Raw genomic sequence first — 19,516 nt, 5'->3', positions numbered from 1 at the left:
ATGGGTTAAAATACCTCTGAAACCAGTTTTTTTTGTGGGGGGGGGGAGAGTCCATAGCCCTAGTAAGAAGAAGAAGAAGAGTTTGGATTTGATACCCCACTTTATCACTACCCGAGGGAGTCTCAAAGCGGCTAACATTCTCCTTTTCCTTCCTCCCCCACAACAAACACTCTGTGAGGTGAGTGGGGCTGAGAGACTTCAGAGAAGTGTGACTAGCCCAAGGTCACCCAGCAGCTGCATGTGGAGGAGCGGAGACGCAAACCCGGTTCCCCAGATTACGAGTCCACCGCTCTTAACCACTACACCACACTGGCTCTCCTGCTACTTCTATCCTTATCCATAATGCTGTGCTAGTGAGAACCTGTGGGGCTGCTGGGAGCCCTTCTCATCAGGAGACAAGGGGCACTCGCCACCAGTGAGGTAGAAAGTGGAATGGTTGATGTCTGCATGTCTCCCTTTCAAATGCTAAAGAAATAGCTGCTGTGTTGTAAAAATGCCTGGAACTTGCTCTCTCTTCCTGCAATGTGTGAAGGCATCCTAGAATTTGATATAACCCACTGCATTCTGCCCAACTAAAACAAATAAAAATTAAGAGTTTTCAGGGACATCTGGAAGTCCTGTAAGGGCAAGAGCCTTTGAAAAAAACAAAAAAAAAATATAATTACACGTATTTGCTGCAAAGATCAGACAAATGCCACCCAAATGGCTTGTGAAGATCCTGCAATCTGGTTACGAATCAGTATTATCATTAATGCATTTGGCCAGTTAGATATCAAGATAGATGCCTGGGGGAAAATATTCTCTTCCTCACTCCACTCATAAGACCATTTTGTTAAACTGTTGGCAGCTGTTGTATCGGGAAAGGTGCGCACATAACTCCTATCTTCTTCACTTCTGCATGCCCGAGAGTGTCTGATATGAGCCATTGCTGGATTGCTGCCATCATTGTTATTGATTGGTTTATCTTGCACCAGGGACGGGGTGTGCTGGGCTTTAAACAGGCAAGTAAAATTGGCAATATTTAGATAAGGGGAAAAGGAGACAGAAGACAAGAGGAACAGACTGTGACATGGTGAGGGGCTTATCATCAATTCCAGGGCTCCTCCCTTTTAAATTGATTGTTAGGACTGTGTGGAGAACATATTCATTTGTTGGAAAAGTATCATAGAATAATAGAATTGTAGAGTTGGGAAGGATCCTGAGGGACCCTCAGGAAGGGGCCCTGACTAGAGTCCAACCCCCTGCAATGCAAGAATCACAGCTAAAGCATTCATGACAGATGGCCATCCAACCTCTGCTTAAAAACTTCAAATGAAGGCGAGTCCACCACCACCTGGAAGTATCCATTCCACTGTCAGAGTCTACTTTCTTGTAACTTGAATCCATTGGAGAAAAGGAGCTTGCTCCATCTTCCACCTGACAGCCCATTAGATATTTGGAGGTGGCTATCATAGTAGGCTCTTACTGTACATTTCATTGCACAGGAGTTATTGGTTGAAAGCTCTCTGTGCTTATCTTTCAGGAAAAAGCTTTTAGTTGTGTAAGGCCTTGTTTTGTTTCTCTTTTGAGGCTAATTAATAAAGGAGTTGGATGGAATTCTGGAAGAAAGTGCAGGAGACCTTTGGGCATGTGCGGGTGGCAGAGTTGGAGGAATAGGTGCCAGAGGCAGTGACATATCCAGATGCACGGACAGAGAAATTTGGGTGGGATGGAGAGTCTGTGAAGGGCTTTTAAAACCACAGCCAAAGAGTTGAGAATGAACAGGTAGCCAGCACAAGAATTGAAAGAGGGCTGTCACAAGAACTGAGAACCGAGAAAGATGGATGACTGTGGCAGCTAAGGTGCAACAACAGAAGGCCGGGGAAAAGAAGGTTGCGGTTAATAGGGTGGGAGGTGATTAGAGCATGAACAGGTGTTTTAGCTGAGGGGATGGAAAGGGAAGGTGTTCTGTGCATTGCAGTACAAGGGAAAGTGATGTAGCTTATCAACAAATTGAATTAACCAGAAATTGTGTTGGACCTTCCTTGCCCACCTTGGCTTTCGAGTAGTAACAGTGTATAGGCTTGAACTGGCCCCATCTGTATTGGCATTCTACTGGCTTTTGCAAATTCACCTGTTTACGCAGGCATTTCCTTGATCTCTTGACCTGAGTTTCCCATTTTGATTGCTGTAATGCTTCAATGGGATTGCTTTATTGCATATTTTAAGTGCAGGTATTTCCATGTTGGTGGTTTATTATTATGTATTTTAATCATGATGTGTTTTTAATTGTTCTGTATCCTAGTAGTGTTGGGTGGTTGATTTTTATGTTTTGTAAAGCATTTTTAAGCTATCATGACATTAAGCCTTGGGTAGGCAACCTAAGGCCCGGGGGCCGGATCCGGCCCAATTGCCTTCTAAATCCAGCCCATGGATGGTCCGGGAATAGCGTGTTTTTGCATGAGTAGAATGTGTATTTTTATTTAAAATGCATCTCTGGGTTATTTGTGGGGTCTGCCTAGTGTTTTTACATGAGTAGAATGTGTTATTTTATTTAAAATGCATCTTTGGGTTAATTGTGGGGCATAGGAATTCATTCATTCCTCCAAAAAGTAAAATAATAATAATTATTATTATTATTATTATTATTATTATTATTTATACCCTGTCCATCTGGCTGGGTTTCCCCAGCCGCTCTGGGCGGTTTCCAACAATACAATTGTCTGTCAATAGTCTGTCAAACATTAAAAGCTTCCCTAAACAGGGCTGCCTTCAAATGTCTTCTAAAAGTCTGGTAGTTGTTTAATAACTGCCCCCCACAAGGTCTGAGGGACAGTGGACTGACCCCCTGCTGAAAAAGTTTGCTGACCCCTGCATTAAGCGGTTAACTAATTAATCAATAGTACAGGCAGCAGCGGCAGCTACAGCAGCAAGCATTTTTGTCTCCTACAATTGTCTATGCCTGGTTCTGCTCTAGAACACAGATGGGCAACGTAGCCCATGGTCGCCTTTAGGTTTGGCCCACCAAGCCCCAGAGAGCCCTGACCACTTTTCCCCACCGAACAGCCGAGCAGCCGTATGCTGAGCAGCTGGAGAAAGGCTACTGTTCCTGCAATGCTACACAGCAAAGGGACACTGGGACACTGGCTGCAGTGGGGGAGATTTTAAGCTCATGCAGTCAAGATCTCTGTCCCCACAATGCTAATAGCAGCATAGGGGACAGCGTTATTTTACTAAGGGAGTGCATAACCTCCCTGCTCTCCCTCACCACCCTGCCCTCCTCATGCAGCTTGTGGGTAGGTGTGTATGTGCATGTTTAACATTTGCTGGGAATGGAAGGAGGGGGTTAAGGTGTCAGAGAGAGAGCAGGCCAAGTGTGGATGGATGGATGAGTGGGTGCATGCATATGTGACTGTGAGTCCTTGATCAGCCTCCACATACAGCCCTTGGCCCAAAAAGGTTGCCCACTTGTGCACTAGATAGTGACCCATAGGCTGAGAATAAACTTTGTGTACCGCCTGCCTCAGATGAGTTTTTCAAGGGCAGAATGTCAAAGAACAGGTCAGGGCAACCCTTGTCTTTGATGCCTCCTCCTATGCTCTGGAGCCGGTATTTGCTTTCTATAATGCTAGAGTTAATGCCTGCTTGGAAACCATCCCCTTTGTCCTGGAAAGGGTTGTGGTTAGTGGTAAGGCAATTTTCGTAAACACAAAGGTATGTCTTCTTTACTGCAGCTTCATGTTTTAGGGCAGGCATCTATATAGCATTGCTGCTAAGCCCTGATCAGTTGTAGCCTTGACCCAAATTAAGTCTACTCACTGAAAAAAGTTCTGCAACTTTATTTCTCTGTGAGCCTAAAGAAAGTCATATCGGGAGGAAAATGAAGAGCTCTTGTCATTCTCTGCATCACGTGCCTGCTGTCTGGCATGGAACATGCCTGTGCTAGGGCTCTGCTAATTAACGAGTCTAGCCTCGTTACTTTTGCTGGCTCACTGCCTCCTAAATGAATGTTCCATATTTCCAGCAAACTAAGCCATAAGCAAAAATGAATGCCTTCTCGCTTCACCCGCCTGGCCAAACTCTGAGTGGAAAGTCAGCCCTCTCCTAACAGGAGCTTAGCACAGGGCATGCTCTTAACTGGGCCTGTGACCTTGTGATAAGCCACCGAAATGTCCTGCAGAAAACACGCCTGGAGGTGTTCAGGTAATCACAGCTTTCTCTCTCAGCAAATTCATTCTGTTCCCAGTTGCGCATTGAGTGGTGGTTAGGGTGTGTGTGTGTAAATCACATCATACCATTAATGCCAATGAATTCCTCCACAATCTAAACCTATAGAAAGGGGGGGCAATGTGGCCCTCATTATAAGAAGACCCTGTCCTTCAGCAGAGGGGCTGAAAGCATGCTTATGCCCATTGTTTGTTTATTTCCCTCACTTCTCCTCACACCTTTTTATCCAAACGCCTTGATTTTCTTTCTCGCCTTGTGCATTTGGGACAACGGACTGTGAATATTGCATTCACAGAGGGGGCAGGGGCATAGGAGGGCTGCCCAAAATATCTTCCATATACCCTTTGTTCTTTTGGAAGCATAAGAAGGTTCGTGGTCATGCCAAGGCAACTTGTTCAAATTTCTACATGACCATAACACTTACTGGATAACTTTGAGTCAGGCACCATCTCTCAGAGTAACAAACTTTACAGGGTTTTTGAGAAGATAAAAGGATGGGGGTCACCCATCTTTGCCACCCTAAATTCTTGGAAGAAGTACAGGATAACTATTAGATAGTTGGAGGCTGTGTACACACCATACATTTAAAGTACCACTCACGTCCAAAAATCATGGAAACTGTAGTTTACCCCTCACATAGCTTTGATTTCCTGCACCTTTAACAAACTACAGTTCCCAGGCTTCTTTGGGAGGAGCCATGTGCTTTGAATGTATGGTGTGTATTCAGGCAGAATCTTGCTTCCCTTTGAGTCTCTCGTTGTGGTCATATCTACGTTACAAACATATCCATTTTATATACTCTCTCATTTGCCTTTCCCCAAAGGGGGAATCCTGTGAACTGCAGCTGACAAGGCAAAGAGAAATTTCTGTTTGATGTGCCCAGCTGTCCTTCCTTCCCACAAAAGAGCTACAACTGCTAAGGTTATCTGCTTTAATTCTGCTTAAATCTGGAGTTTGGATATGTCCAGTGATGCAAAAATATGCAACAGATCTTGGAGGAGCATAACCATTGGCCAGTCCCCAAAACAGGATGGCAGAAAATCAACACCAGTTGAGTTGCAGTTGAGCTACAGTTTCAAGACACCTCCTCTCACAGTTTGATGTGCTAAATGCAGCTTATCATCACTCCCAAATGTTTCTTGGGGGGGGCAGCTTTGAAGGAAGAGCAGACCTCTGCTTGCCACCGCTCAGACCCAAACCCAAAGTTAGCACATCTGCAATTGCCTTGTCACTAGGAAAAGTCCCAATGAACTGAGCTAGAATGTATGTGAAAAGGTAGCAAGTGTCTACTGACAGTAGCATCTCTCTCTCACTTGACCTTGCTTGCCTCCCAACTAACTTCCTCAGCTGTCCACGTAGGTTGCTGAGATTGCTAACAGAATAAAAGATAGCCTTGCATCTGTATTTCTGAAAACATCCATGGTTCCGTTGTTAACTAAACAAGGCGTGGCTTTATGGGGAGGGGTGGATGCGGTTCACAACTTTTGCACTGCCTTCTTGCCGCCTTTAATGCACTGTACCTCTCTTACCTCTTGTCTTCCAGTTCAACCAAAATGCACAGCCTGTATCTTGCTTCAAGCATTTAGTCCAGGCAAATATTCGCAACAAGAAGGTCTTTAAAGAAAAGGTGGATTTAATGGAGGCCCAAGGAACCACGGACTACAAGGCTGGCTTTGAATATGCCTTTGAGCAGTTGCAAAATGTAAGCACGGGGTGTAAACTCAGGGTGGGACAGGGGAAGGACTACAAAGAGAGGAAATCCGTAATTCAAATAAGATGTGTGTGCAGGAGAATATGGGGCTGTGGAGGCGAGGACCAAACTAGGCGAGATGTTGAAGGTACATAAACAGGGTTAAGATCATTAGCGTCATGGGATGAGGAGGGGCTTCAGTTTCTCCAGAGCCCCTATCCAAATTGGGTGGTTGCTTGGGGTGGAGGAAGACGTTGGACATGCATTCACATCACTCCTCTAGTTTGGCCCTGAGGTGCATGAGTAGCAGAGAAGCTTCCTAGGACTTTGTAGAGATGTGTCTCAGACTTGCACATACTATTGCAACATTACCACATCACCCACCTTCCAAATTCTTCTTCACACATCATGAGAAATGGCCTTTATGGCTCATCCACTAATTCATGGCTCCTTTGTTCACACAGTGAGTGGGTGTCTGTCAGGCTAGGACCAGGGAGAGACCCAGATTCAAATCCCCACGCAGCTGCAAAGGTCACAGGGAATCCTTGTGCTAATTACTGACTGTCATCCTAACCTATACCTCTTTGGATAGTTGTGAGCATAAAATGGGAAGAAGAACCATGTATTTCTTAGAGGAAGAGCAGGGCAAAAAAAAATGGGATAAATAACATTCTGAGGCATTGGCATGAGCAAAGAAAAAGAAACAGTTGTTTATGGGTCTAATTTGGAGTAGCGGATGCTGTTGGAATTGGAGGAAATTCCTCTGTAACCAACAATTCATCTCTGGAGATTGCTCTTACGGCATTGCATTCCCAATGACACAGCAGCTGCAAAGTGGTGAGCAGGGCTGGGAGCATCCATGTTATTCTCCCTGACATTGTAGTGGGGGGGGGGGAGGTCTGTGTGCCTTAAGAATAGAGCTATACTGGGACAGAGCATTGGCATTGCCTGCTTCTCCCCAGATAAATGAAAAACATCAGTGGCTGACACTTAAGTTTTAATGGCGGCAGCAGCTGCCTCTTCCATTTCATTAGAAAAGGTAGCATGGCCTATCTGAGAGGGCTCGGCTCAGGCAGGCTACGGTGACGTTGGGCAAAATAAAGACGGATAGCCCTATTAATCGCTGAGCGGTAATAGCCACAACATAATTTCCGTCCAGACAACCCCTCCTTCTCCCTGTTCATCTGCACCACCTTCACCCCTGGAGAAGCAGCTAAAGAAAACAGATCCCTCACTGCCAGTTTCTTGGGCTGAAGACGCAGCTGGGAAAGGGCAGGAAACTGTAGTCCCAGCATTTACTCTGCGTACGCCACTGTGTTTGCAAGCACATCTATGTCTAGCGTCTGCCATTCTCTTTTACAAGTAAAGAACCACGTGCTTGTGCATACACAAGCCTATGTGTATCTGCTGCCACTAATTTACTGCAGATTTGAATCCTACTTTTCCCTTCACTAGCCCTGACATGCCTGTAAACCCAGTAACTGGGGGGATTTATCTACTGTAGAGATCGCTTCCATGTTTAAAGATTGTGAGAGGAGAACTGCATTTTTGCATATACACATACCTCACTCATTCATATTCTCTCTCTCTCACTCACACACTCACCAGCCATCCATCCAACCAGATCGTTTCTCTGAAAAAAATGCAATCACGATGCTGATGCTGCCCCTCTATGCTTTATTTTAAGCAAAGGGTATTAAACATACAAATATACATATTTGGCATTTTCTTCCCACAATCCTTTCTAGGGCATTGCCTTTGGTTCTGAGTTGTGCACTCACTCAAATGTTTGCTTCCCATTTGCAGTCCAACATCACGAGAGCCAATTGCAATAAGATGATCATGATGTTCACTGACGGAGGAGAAGATCGAGTGCAAGATGTGTTTGAGAAGTACAACTGGCCTAACAAGACAGTGAGTGTTTAAACTGGAGGGGACCTAGTCTAATCTCAGTTGGAAGGGGGTTTCACAGAATTGTACTAATTCTGAATGCACAGCTTCTGGTGCATCTAAGACTGGGGGGGGGGGGAGAGAAACAAAGACTACCCCAAAGACCTCATTGATTGGGTAGGGATATAAAAGATTAGGCAGTCCTTAAGGTATCCTGGATTCAAGTTGTTAAAAGCCTTGTAAATTAAAACAAGAATCTTAAAATTGACCCAGTAACATATGAGCAGCCAGTCCAAGCTTTTAATCACCAGTGTTATGAGCAGGCAGTAGTCTGTCCCTATCAACTGTCTAGCCAGAGCATTTTGCATCAGCTGGAGCTTTCAAACCAGGCCTAATTGTAGCCCCACATAGAACACACTACAATAATCAAGTCCTGGGTTACCAGTGAATGAATCTATTGCTGTCCAGAAATAACTGTAGTTGGCATAGCACCCATAGCTGAAAGACACTCCTGAACAAATACTACCTGAACCTCAAGGGACAGAGACTGATCCAGGAGTATTCCCAAACTATGGACTTGCTCTTTCAGAGGGTGTGAACCCCTGCCCAGAACAGGCAAATGGCCCATCTCTCAGACATGGGAAGCCCCCACACACTGTGCCTTCCTATTCCCAGGGCCCAAATTCCCAGGGCCCAAAGTTTATTTGCCCTCTTCCAGTTCGCCACTGTGCCCAACAGTGGTCCAGATCACATTCTGCCTCTTCTGACTCATGTCCATGTTATGGACAGAAAAAGCTGTGTGTCATCAGTGTACTGATGGCACTTTGCCCAAAACTCCTAATAACCACTCCCAAATGCTTCATGTAGATGTTGAACAGCACTGGTAACAGGATCATGCTCTGCAGAGCACCATAGCACAAGGATCATAGGGCTGAGACAATCTCCCAATGCTATTGTCTGGACATGGTCCTGCAGCTGGAGTGGAACCACTGTGAAACAGTGCTCCCAATACCATCCTACAGAGCTGATCCCGGTGGCTACCATTATCAATGGTCTCAAAAGATGTGGAACATAGAATCGTAGAATCTTAGAATTGGAAGGGACCCAAGGGTCACCTGGTCCAACCCCCGGCAATGCAAGAATCTCAGCTAAAGCATCCATGACAGATGGCCATCCAACCTTTGCTTAAAAACCTCCAAGGAAGGAGAGTCCACCACCTTTCAAGGGAACCTGTTCCACTGCTGAACAGCTCTTACTGTAATAGTCACATTCCCCCTGTCCTGCTCTTGATACAGGTCATCCAGCAGGGTGATTGAATCCCAAAACCATGCCTGAGGCCAAACTGAAATGGCTCCAGATAAGCTGCATCCTTCAGGACCTTCTGCAGCTGCTCTGCCACCACTCTCCACCATCTTGCCCAAGAAGGGGGAGATTGTCACTGAATCATAGAATCATAGAATCATAGAGTTGGAAGAGACCACAAGGGCCATCGAGTCTAACCCCCTGCCAAGCAGGAAACACCATCAGAGCACTCCTGACATATGGTTGTCAAGCCTCTGCTTAAAGACCTCCAAAGAAGGAGACTCCACCACACTCCTTGGCAGCAAATTCCACTGTCGAACAGCTCTTACTGTCAGGAAGTTCTTCCTAATGTTTAGGTGGAATCTTCTTTCTTGTAGTTTGGATCCATTGCTCTGTGTCCACTTCTCTGGGTGGTAGCTGTTATAAACCACAGGGTCCAAGATGGATTTATTTAGGAATTGATGCACTACTGCCTGTTTAAGAACAGCAGGCACCACTCCATTGCATATTTACCACACCTTGCCAATCCATTGTCCCCAACTGGCTTTCAGCAGCCAGGATGAACATGGGTAAAGAGAGCAAGAAGCAGGTCACATCATTGCAAAGGTTCTGTCTACATTATTGGGTCTCAAAAACTAAAGCAGATCCCATAAATTCTGTACTGGACAACCCAAACAGTATTCACAAGAACTACTGCATTGAAAGTGCTATGGAGCTGAGCAAATGTATACTTGAAATGCCACGAAAACTAGTCTGACTATGACAACGGGATTATGACCACCACTCCATATCAAGATCCCCCTCTTACCATTACAAGAAAGATTAAGTCAAGTGCAACTGTCAAGGACTGACTGGATGAAGAGGGGCAGTGGGAGGCTCCAGCCAAAGAGCTCCCCAGGGAAGCAGGAGGAGAAAGAATGCTCACAGCCAGAATTGTGGTGGTGGGACTCTGAAGACACGTCAGAAGAGGAGGGAGGCTGGGAGGCAGAAGAAGCAACAGGCTTGAGGGAAAGAAAAGAGCTAGAGGCAGAAAGCCTTTCAAGGGCGGAACACGGTGCAGACAGAGACAGGCTGAGACCTGAAAGAGAGGAAGAAGAGGAAGGGACAAAAGCTGCACTAGCTTCTCAGCAGCTGCCTGGTCCCACTGTAGTAAGCTCCCCTCCCCCTTTGACTCCAAGGTCACACAGGGCTTTGCATGTAGCTGAACAGAAAGCTCAGAAAGCCCATGGGGGTACCCTCCCCACTGGAGTTTACACCAGTTTGAGAGACATCCAGAGGAGGAGGTTTAGGAGGAAACATCAAGGGCCAAGAGCCAATCTTAGCAACATCACCACTGAAGAAAGCTGTGCCTCCATGCTCTCTGCTTGTATACTATTTTCTTGAATAAAAAACTGGGTTTACTTTGAGTCTCTGCGTCTCCGTTCTGACCTGCCAATGAGTCAGCCCTGGGAGTATGCCTCGCCCTGTGCGTTGGGGTGATAACTATCTGAATTAGTCCCATGGATGCCATGCTAACTCAAGCTAGCCCTGAGGCAGCCTCAGCATGATGTTGATGCCACCCAAAACAATAGTGTCTGTGACCCTGGAGACAACCTTGGTCAGGCAGGCCATTGGGCATCAGGGTGGGTGGTACAACATCAATGTCCTGCAGTATGTGCAGTTTGACCTTGAGGCTCCACCATAGCATTTCTTCTGCCTACTCCCGGTTGCCTCAGTTCCAGCTTCTCTGTCAGGAGTTGCTCCTTACAGGGGCAAGTAGCTTGGCAAGGCCAAGGATGCTGTTCACTTCAGAGTTTGCTTGCAATTGTTGTTCCACCCTCACCCCCATGCCTAGCAATATACTGTGATTCACCATTTAAAGATACTATAAATATATCCAGTTATTATCATCAGTTATCAGGCAAGAGCTAATTTTCAGGCTTCTCTCTTGTCCCAAGAGTGTTTTTCTGAGCTATAGGCTGCAGACCTGAGTTTTGACCCACTTAACAGTTGTGCACAGAGAGACCTCATTCTCTATGGATCTACAGTAGTGGTAGCAGTAGCCAACAATGTGCCTTCCAGATAATAATTGGACTACAGCTCCCATCATCCCTGTTGTTTGGTCATGAAGGCTGGGGCCAATGGCAGCTATAGACCCATAACGCCCATAGGGCGTTATTAGCTATCCCTGATCTGCAGCAAAGCTTGGAGGGGGATCACATGCCATTATTTTGTTTTGTCACTAGATGACACTAGGCTTTATTGTACCTGGATGGAGTCAGCGATTTTCTGTTTCTGTGTCTGTTCTCTTCTTGTTGAAGGGAGACAACTAAGGGAGACAGTTAAGTCTTCTAAGCCTTCCATCACAGCGTTGAACCTGTCTGCAGAGCAATGAGACCCTTCCCCACTGGAACCCCTGATTTCTCCCCTCACACACAATATGCACAGGCCTTAATCCAAATGTTTGTGTTTTTGAATATCACAGGACACAAGTTTAAGCAAGCAGGTTCATCTAGGTAAAACCAGAATATAAAGTACTGCATAAGAAAATGAATGCAAAAATAGCATTCTGTCTTAGCTAAAATTCTGACAGGGCTGTTAAATGCATTACAGTTTTCCAGCATGTAATGTCATAATGTGTGAAGCAGCTCTTAGCTAGAGATGGAAAACGCTGTTGATTCCGATTAAGGTAACTTGTTAGTTATGAAGTAAATTACCATGCCATTGTAGATAAGTGTTGCTGGCTCTCAATCAGTCAGAGAGCAAAACAAGCCACTCACTCGCAGCATCTGGCAAGCTAGATTCCCGAATGGTCTCACTCAAGTTGCTGCCTACAAGGGGCGGGGGGGAGGGGGGAGTGGGATCCACTCGCCTTTATGGGAAATAAATTCCCAAATTCAAGTTTCAGGTATAGAAGGGGTCGTCGTTGTTGTGTTGCCAATGCAAAAGCATTGTAAATTTGATTTCTACCTGGGAGCAGGAAAGGGAAAGAGATTTTTCTGCTGTCTGTTTGGGAAGAGCTACTTGTGAGTAGCTTCCCATACATATTCCATAGAAGTCTTTGTGGGGGATTTAATGGTGTGCTATTACAGACGCTCCATCTGCACAAACATAGCAGCTTGCCCTATGGAACAACCCCCCTTCCCCTGTGCAATGTTCTGGGAGTCCCCCCAAGCCTATTTGGGGGGGTGTGCAGAAGGAAAGCCCCATTGTACAAGTGGAAGCCCTTGTGTCAGGCTTCTGCTGGCAGGGTTCGTTAGGTGAATTTGTCTTTCTCTGAAAGTTTAAGCTTTGCCTCTGACAGACCTTTGTTACACAAAATGGCTGTATTGCAGCCAAAACATATACCAGACAGTACAATAGTGTGCACTGTGCCTCCCTTATTCTGTGCTTCTTCATTTGGCACGAATGTACCATATGGAGGCTTGAACTATGCCAGGGAAGGGGGCAGGTGGAGTCATACTGTGCCTCTTCTTCACCTGCTCAAACTGTTATTAGCTTTTCCAGATAGAATCTGTGCATGAGCCAATGAGGGGTGGAAGACAGCACCAACCCGCCCAGATCTTTGCATATGGAACCTTATAAATGAGTCAAGACACAGCACCGAATAGCTGAGGAACCAGCTGTGTGACCTGGATCAGCTCAGTCACGGGAACAAGGGGAAGTGGCTAACTCATGCTTTATTGCAGGATTCCGCCTCATTTGATGTGAGCTATTTAGACAGTTGATCTTCCTGCCTGTCTGCTCCCGCACTGAGCCACTGCCCCTTTAATGGGGCGTCTAACACGCTGGCACTGTTTTTATTACCTGCACCGACCTTGAAGTGCCAAAAAAGGTGGACAGAACTTCCTCTGAAACTTTGCACAGGCTGCTGCTACAGGAAAAGGTGCATCTTTGTCAACACTCCTGAGTTTGGGAGATATTCCATCACATGGGTGTGTGTGTGTGTGTATACACACACACACACACACACACACACACAAGCCTGCTGGGTGGAAGTACTCAAATGGCTTGGGCTTATTTTCTCCCTCCCTCCCTATATACAAGAGGGAAAGGAAATGGGTATGATCTCCAACATCTCTAACATTTGCTGCTTCTAAACCAGATGAGAGATCTCAATAGTGAGAAATGGGATACTGTACTGAAACATCATCTTCCTCGTCCAGCAGTTTGCAGAACAGTAAAGATCAGTGAAATGCTACACCAAAGCAAAATCCAGTTTCTGGCTCATGAATGTCTTCCCTTCTTTCACTTACTAGTGAAATCCTGATGCTTTTCAGCAGCTGCACAGTTCCCTCGAAGCATTTACACCTTCTGATTCATGGCTTGCACACAGAAAATCAGCTTTTCCATGTTTTTATTCTATTTCCAAACTCATTGTACCTGCATGCAGGCAACAAAGGAAAGAAATTGAGGGAGTGGGTACTGCTTACAACAGTAGCAACTCTTACCAATAGTAGTGTGGGAGTCAAATTTATTCCCTCTTGACCCCATTTGATGGAGAGTCCAGTCCTCTAGCACTTGTGTGATAAGACCCTTCCCAGATAATCTGTAAATAATACACGCAAGTTTTCCTGTGGGCCTGTTGATTCAGGAGATAGAGGTCTCTCCACCCACATAATGGGTTTAGGAATGGCAGTCCGTTTAGCTTGCAGCTCATCTCACAATGATAAATGTGTGCTTGGCTTGGACTCAGAAACCTCTGCTGAGCCCAAACTCTGCATAAGACTTAAGACTGGATACAACCATATGTATTTAAAACCTAACAGTTGGACCTAGATCCCAAACACATTTCGTTCAGGAATGTGATTTTGTCAACTTGTTGCTTTTCAATCTGCTTACTTCATTTTGCTTGAAAACTGAGGTTTCTTCATTGTGCCATTGGGAAACGAGTAGCTCCTGGCTTTGACAACCAGACAGAATAGTTCTTTCTGTGACATGCATCTGTGCAAAGGTGTTGCTGAATAGCAGCACAATGATGTCCAGCATAATTTAAGCACTTTATGTTAGTGATGTGAATTGTTAAGTGATAAACCTGAACTGGTAAGTGATGAACAGCCATATTACTTGCACCAGGTACTTGATCTTAGGACCAATCCAGGTGGCCACTGGGTTGGTGGCAGCTGCTTGAAAATTCATGGGCAGTTGCCATGACACACAGGGTTCTGCTTTTGCCATACCACTGCAAGAAAGGGTTTAGAGTGGCACCTGCTTGCTTGTGCTGAAGGGTGGGCGCATCACAGTATCTGGTACACATAGTTGATGGGAGCCAGCATGTGTTAGCATTTTTTCCACAACTGCCGCCCATCCAGTGGTTGTAGGAACAGACCCCCTAGTTAAGTACATCAAGGGCTTAACATTGTTGATGGGTCTTATAGTGTTGTGAGCCACCTTGGTCCTTCTGGAGAATTTGTATTTACAAATAAATAATTTCCATTTTACTATTTAACACGGTGTAAGCGGGACACGGGTGGCCCTGTGGGTTAAACCACTGAGCATAGGGCTTGCTGTTCAGAAGGCTGGCGGTTCGAATACCCACTACGGGGTGAGCTCCTGTTGCTCGGTCCCAGCTCCTGCCAACCTAGCAGTTCGGAAGCACATCAAAGTGCAAGTAGATAAATAGGTACCACTCCGGCGGGAAGGTAAACGGCGTTTCTGTGTGCTTCTCTGGCTCACCAGAAGCGGCTTAGTCATGCTGGCCACATGACCTGGAAGCTGTACACCGGCTCCCTCGGCCAATAAAGTGAGATGAGCGCCGCAACCCCAGAGTCGGCCACGACTGGACCTAATGGTCAGGGGTCCCTTTACCTTTACCTTTAAGCTTTGGCTGTTTTGCTGGTTTTCTAGTTATCACTACAACAGGAGCAGTGATCAAGAACTGTGCTTCCAAGCAGCAGGCTATAAATTACAGAGTACATGAAGCCACCCAGCTGCAGAGCATGTACTGCACCATTCAAGCATTTATCTTAGCACAGGGAAACTGGAAGGCATGGTAGCTGCTTGAACATTCCTTTTTTGTGTTTGCTTCCGCAGCTAGTTGGGTGCAGCCAGCTGCCACCATGTGCAAGATCAAACTTTTTGCCACACCTTAGAAAATGTATTTTTAAAAAAATATATTTGGTGCAGGAGATGCATGGTCAGAGGGAGGGAGGTGCCATGTAGTTACCATGCAGCCAGATAAGTCCCTAGTAAGTACTTACCTGTAGAATCTCTATCTGCTATTTTCCTTTACAGGTGCTTGCATTTCAGATGCAAAATGTGTGCATTTATGGGCTTGGGTGTTGGCAAACCCTCCACGGTTATTGAAGGATGCTACCAATCTTATTTTCTTTATTAAAAAGTGTTACGGTAAAATCTGGGTGCGGGGTTACTCTGCCACCCAGCTCGTCAGACTAAGTCCGCGGGTCCCTGCGGAAGAAAATGAGCTCAGCCGGAGACAGGAGCAAGCTGCAGGAGATCCGAGTTTATTGCGCAACAGGTTCAAGGAGAGATTGAACAGCGAGAAAGGGGTGACATTTCCCTCCATGTCCCAGAATACAGTGCAAAATACATCCCAGTTACATCATGAATACATTAAGAAGAGGTTGGGTTACACAGATTACATCACGAATACATTAGGAAGAGGTTGAGTTACACCGGATTAACATATGGAGGAGGGAGGGGGGAATATGCAGAGCTGGAGATATGCACAGATAAGCACATCCTGAGAAGACAATGGTCCATGTATGCATAGTATGTCACCTGGCATCGCCCGGAGGAAGGGCTTGGCAGAGCGATTTGACAGGATTAGGGTCTTGACACCTTGCTTGAGGGATTATGGAGGGCAGGGGAGGCGTCATGGAGTCCTAGAGAAATTGAGCAAATTGGCAAGTTGATTTTCTATTAATTTTATAGATTTTAGTCCCTTTTGACATTGGCAATTGGAAATAAATGGATATATTGTAGCGAAGAAGGTGAAGAAGAAGACATGCCCCCCCCTTCCGTATCAAAAGAAATCACTCTTTTTTTCCTTTTCACAGGTGCGAGTGTTCACCTTTTCTGTTGGACAGCATAACTATGACGTCACTCCTCTGCAGTGGATGGCGTGTGCTAACAAAGGTAGGGAGAGTGGCTTAAGTACAGAATTACCTCTTGTTAGCCTGTCAAGCAGAATGTGAGAGGGGAGAAACTATCCTCTGCTGTCAGAAGAGTGGAGGGGAAAGTTAGCTTTCTGTTTTCCAGAGTAGACCAGTGTAAGCAACTCGCTCCACTGAGCCAGTGATGCTCAGCTATTATTCATAGTTTAATTGGTTTAGTTTTACATAATCAGCATGATTAGTGTGATATGTGCACGAAGACAGTGAAGGCCAAGCAACATTTCTTATTCAAGAACCGGTAATCTCTGATGTGAACAATCCTGAGTCAGCCCACCCGGCATCCGGAATCAAGAAATGGACTGGCACATGTTCTAAGTATACTTTTTAAAGGAATGTTGCATGTGGAACATGGTACTGATAACTGATGTTTGCATACCCTGTATCTTGCATAAATTGACCCTAATAGCTCCACATTCCAAGGCCCTTGTCTGAACTTACTTGTTCCACTTCACCTACAGTCACCTGTAGTTATGCGTAGCCATTTGCATCAGAAAGTGGATGGAAATCCACTTTCAGATTCAAATCCAGGTGAAGTGTTGATAGACAACATGCAGTGTTGATAGACAACATCTCGGTCCACCGTTCCTGATCCTAAAGTGAGGCCAACATCTCTCTCCAAGGGAGTATCACCTTGTCCGGATTGGGACAACCATTTTTATAGCCCCTATTTGTTTAACTTAATACTTACTTCAGCTGGATCTCCTGGTCTCTAAGCCATCAGATTAATCTAGTGAATAGTCTTCAGCTATTACATTAGACCTTGTTTCAGTCACCTCTCCTAATTGTACAAAAACTATTCAGGTACCCAGTGCCTGAGAACACCTCTTCCCAACATAGGTAGCAGGGGGTGTGAATTAACTAACTTTCATTCATACATTCTTAGATCTATAACCTGCCCTGTCCCATCATTCAGGACAACTTACATGCATTAATGAGACTTCCATCCCCAATGTCTGTTCTCCTTTTTCTCTCCTTCCAGAACACTTAACAGGGTTTTTTCCTGATAACCCAAAAGCTGAATTTTAGAGGAACATTATAATGAAACTCTGGGGTATATTTTTGGTGAAAATGTACTTATGTGCACAATCATCTTGTGTTTTCTAGTTCAAAAGAATCACTTCGTTGTCTAAATACTATTTTGATGGAGTCCTCCCCCCCCCCAATCCACTCTAACATTAGTTTGTGAAAATAGATCATAGGTGCTCTTGTCTTCACTTGCCATCCAGAGACGCCTACAGGGAGCTTCTCTCCACTGGGCTAACTCCTTCCATGGCTACCAAGAGCTCAGCCAAGAGAACCAGCTGCTGTCTGTCTGCTCACCTAAGGAAAACTTGAGGCCAATATCTCAGCAGCAAAGTATATAAACAGTTTGGGCAAAGCACTTTGCTCTTTGGCAAAGAAAGGAAGCCTACTAGAAACAGGGAGGACGTTTCCGTAACAGCAAGCATTCTGTCACAGTATGTACTGCTTGGCTGAATATTCTGCACAGCTGCAGCACAGAGAAAACAAGAGCCTTCCCAGGATGCTGCCACTAATTATAGCTGCAGATAAATATAATATTTTTGTTTGTTTATATATTTTAGCATTTACAGGCCATATTTCTACTGAGAGGTGGCACCCAAAACAGTGTATGAAAGAGAGGTGGGGAAACCTCTGGCCCATGGGCTAGAGGCAGTCTTATGGGGACTTCCCCATCCAACTCCCTGCGTCCCCTTGTTGCCTCATGCACTTGTTTGCATTAGCCCTACCTAAGACTGGGATGTGGCCTCTAGAAGGGTAGCTACGCGGGTGGCGCTGTGGGTTAAACCACAGAGCCTAGGACTTGCAGATCAGAAGGTCAGCGGTTCGAATCCCTGCGACGGCGTGAGCTCCCGTTGCTCGGTCCCTGCTCCTGCCCACCTAGCAGTTCGAAAGCACGTCAAAGTGCAAGTAGATTAATAGGTACCGCTCCGGCGGGAAGGTAAACGGCATTTCCGTGCGCTGCTCTGGTTCGCCAGAAGCGGCTTAGTCATGCTGGCCACATGACCCAGAAGCTGTACACTGGCTCCCTCGGCCAGTAAAGCAAGATGAGCGCCGCAACCCCAGAGTCGGTCATGACTGGACCAAATGGTCAGGGGCCCTTTTACCTTTACCTTTTAAGACTGGGATGTGGCCTCTAGAAGGGTAGCTACAAGGGAATGCCTCCCTCAGGCTACAAAGGATTCCTCCCCTTGTTGTAAAACAGTCAAAATTTTGGACTCTAAGCCGCAAACATAAAGAAATCATTCATCGACATCATCAAGAAACCAGACACACAATAAGAATCATGGAGCATCACTTGATAAAATAATTCATAATCGGGGGGAAACAGCAGCTGTTAAAAACATCCAGGTAATCCTGTGGGGAACATACCAAGTTTTCCCTTGCCAATGAAAGGTAAACAGGGTAAGGGTCAAATAAAGACCAAGTGTTCCATTGTGTAGGTGCCACAGCTCCATAGCTCCATTTCCTCACAGCTCTCATGCCTGAAAAGGAAGGGGGAATAGCAAGATGCGGATCTGGGTTGGAAGGGAAATGGCACATGTCCCAAGGGCTAGAGGCTGGTTCGTCATCATGCATGAAGCATCTAGTGTTCTGCAGTTTACCTCTTGCATTTAAATTTGTACAGGACAATCATTTGCCATTTATACTTTTCCCTCAGGGAGAAAAATGGGATAAAGCACTGTGGGTGTGCGTTCAAAACATTTTTGGGCTACCTTTCTAAACAAATTCAAAAATCCACAGTAGGGCAACGCCTTTATTAGGCAAACCAAAATGTCACAAAGTAGCATGCAAGCTTTTTGAGTTCTGCAGAACTCTTTGTCAAGCTAGATGGTGAACAAAGCAATGGAGGGAGGAGAGGAGCAAAAAAGTGTGCAGGGTTTGAGGCTGGAGCCATGCAGTCTGCATCAGGCCACAATTATAAAGCACAAAACTGAAAAGATATAGTGTTGTTTAAACTTTTTAAAATTACAAAATTCAGAGATAAGCAACATCTTAAAATATAAAACAGCCAGCAAAAACAAATGATCAAAACCCTAACGAAGCAACAGTAAATCAAAAGATCAGCAGCATATTGAATAAAATAAGACCACGCCAGTTAAAGGCCATTTGGGTCAGTAGTAATTTATTATACTGGATCTCTTTCTGCTTCTTTAAAAGTATGCAAGGTCGTATGTTACACAGATGAAAGGTTCTGTGTAACTTAAAAGCTTGCATGTTGTTATGATAACAGATTAGGATATCACTTTCCAGATTTTGTCTCTTATTCTGCAAGACCAGTATGGCAGCATCT

The 19,516-nt window shown here is 45.4% G+C and overlaps 1 protein-coding gene across 4 annotated transcripts in view; it reads left to right on the top strand.

Annotated features, from left to right (window-relative positions):
* The window catches only part of CACNA2D2 (calcium voltage-gated channel auxiliary subunit alpha2delta 2), a 529,531-nt gene that overhangs the window by 427,945 nt on the left and 82,070 nt on the right, over positions 1–19,516 (top strand). For all 4 annotated transcript variants that reach the window (XM_080996409.1, XM_080996408.1, XM_080996407.1 and 1 more), the window contains 3 exons: positions 5,750–5,908; positions 7,703–7,810; positions 16,087–16,165. In XM_080996409.1, the coding sequence (XP_080852535.1) occupies positions 5,750–5,908; positions 7,703–7,810; positions 16,087–16,165 (346 nt within the window). The remainder of the gene's footprint in view (positions 1–5,749; positions 5,909–7,702; positions 7,811–16,086; positions 16,166–19,516) is intronic.

This window comes from Podarcis pityusensis (genome assembly GCF_964106645.2).
Source record: "Podarcis pityusensis genome assembly, chromosome: 2".
NCBI classification, from domain to species: Eukaryota; Metazoa; Chordata; class Lepidosauria; order Squamata; family Lacertidae; genus Podarcis; species Podarcis pityusensis.
Note: the sequence above shows the minus strand (reverse complement) of the source record. Positions and strands in the feature narration are given on the sequence as shown.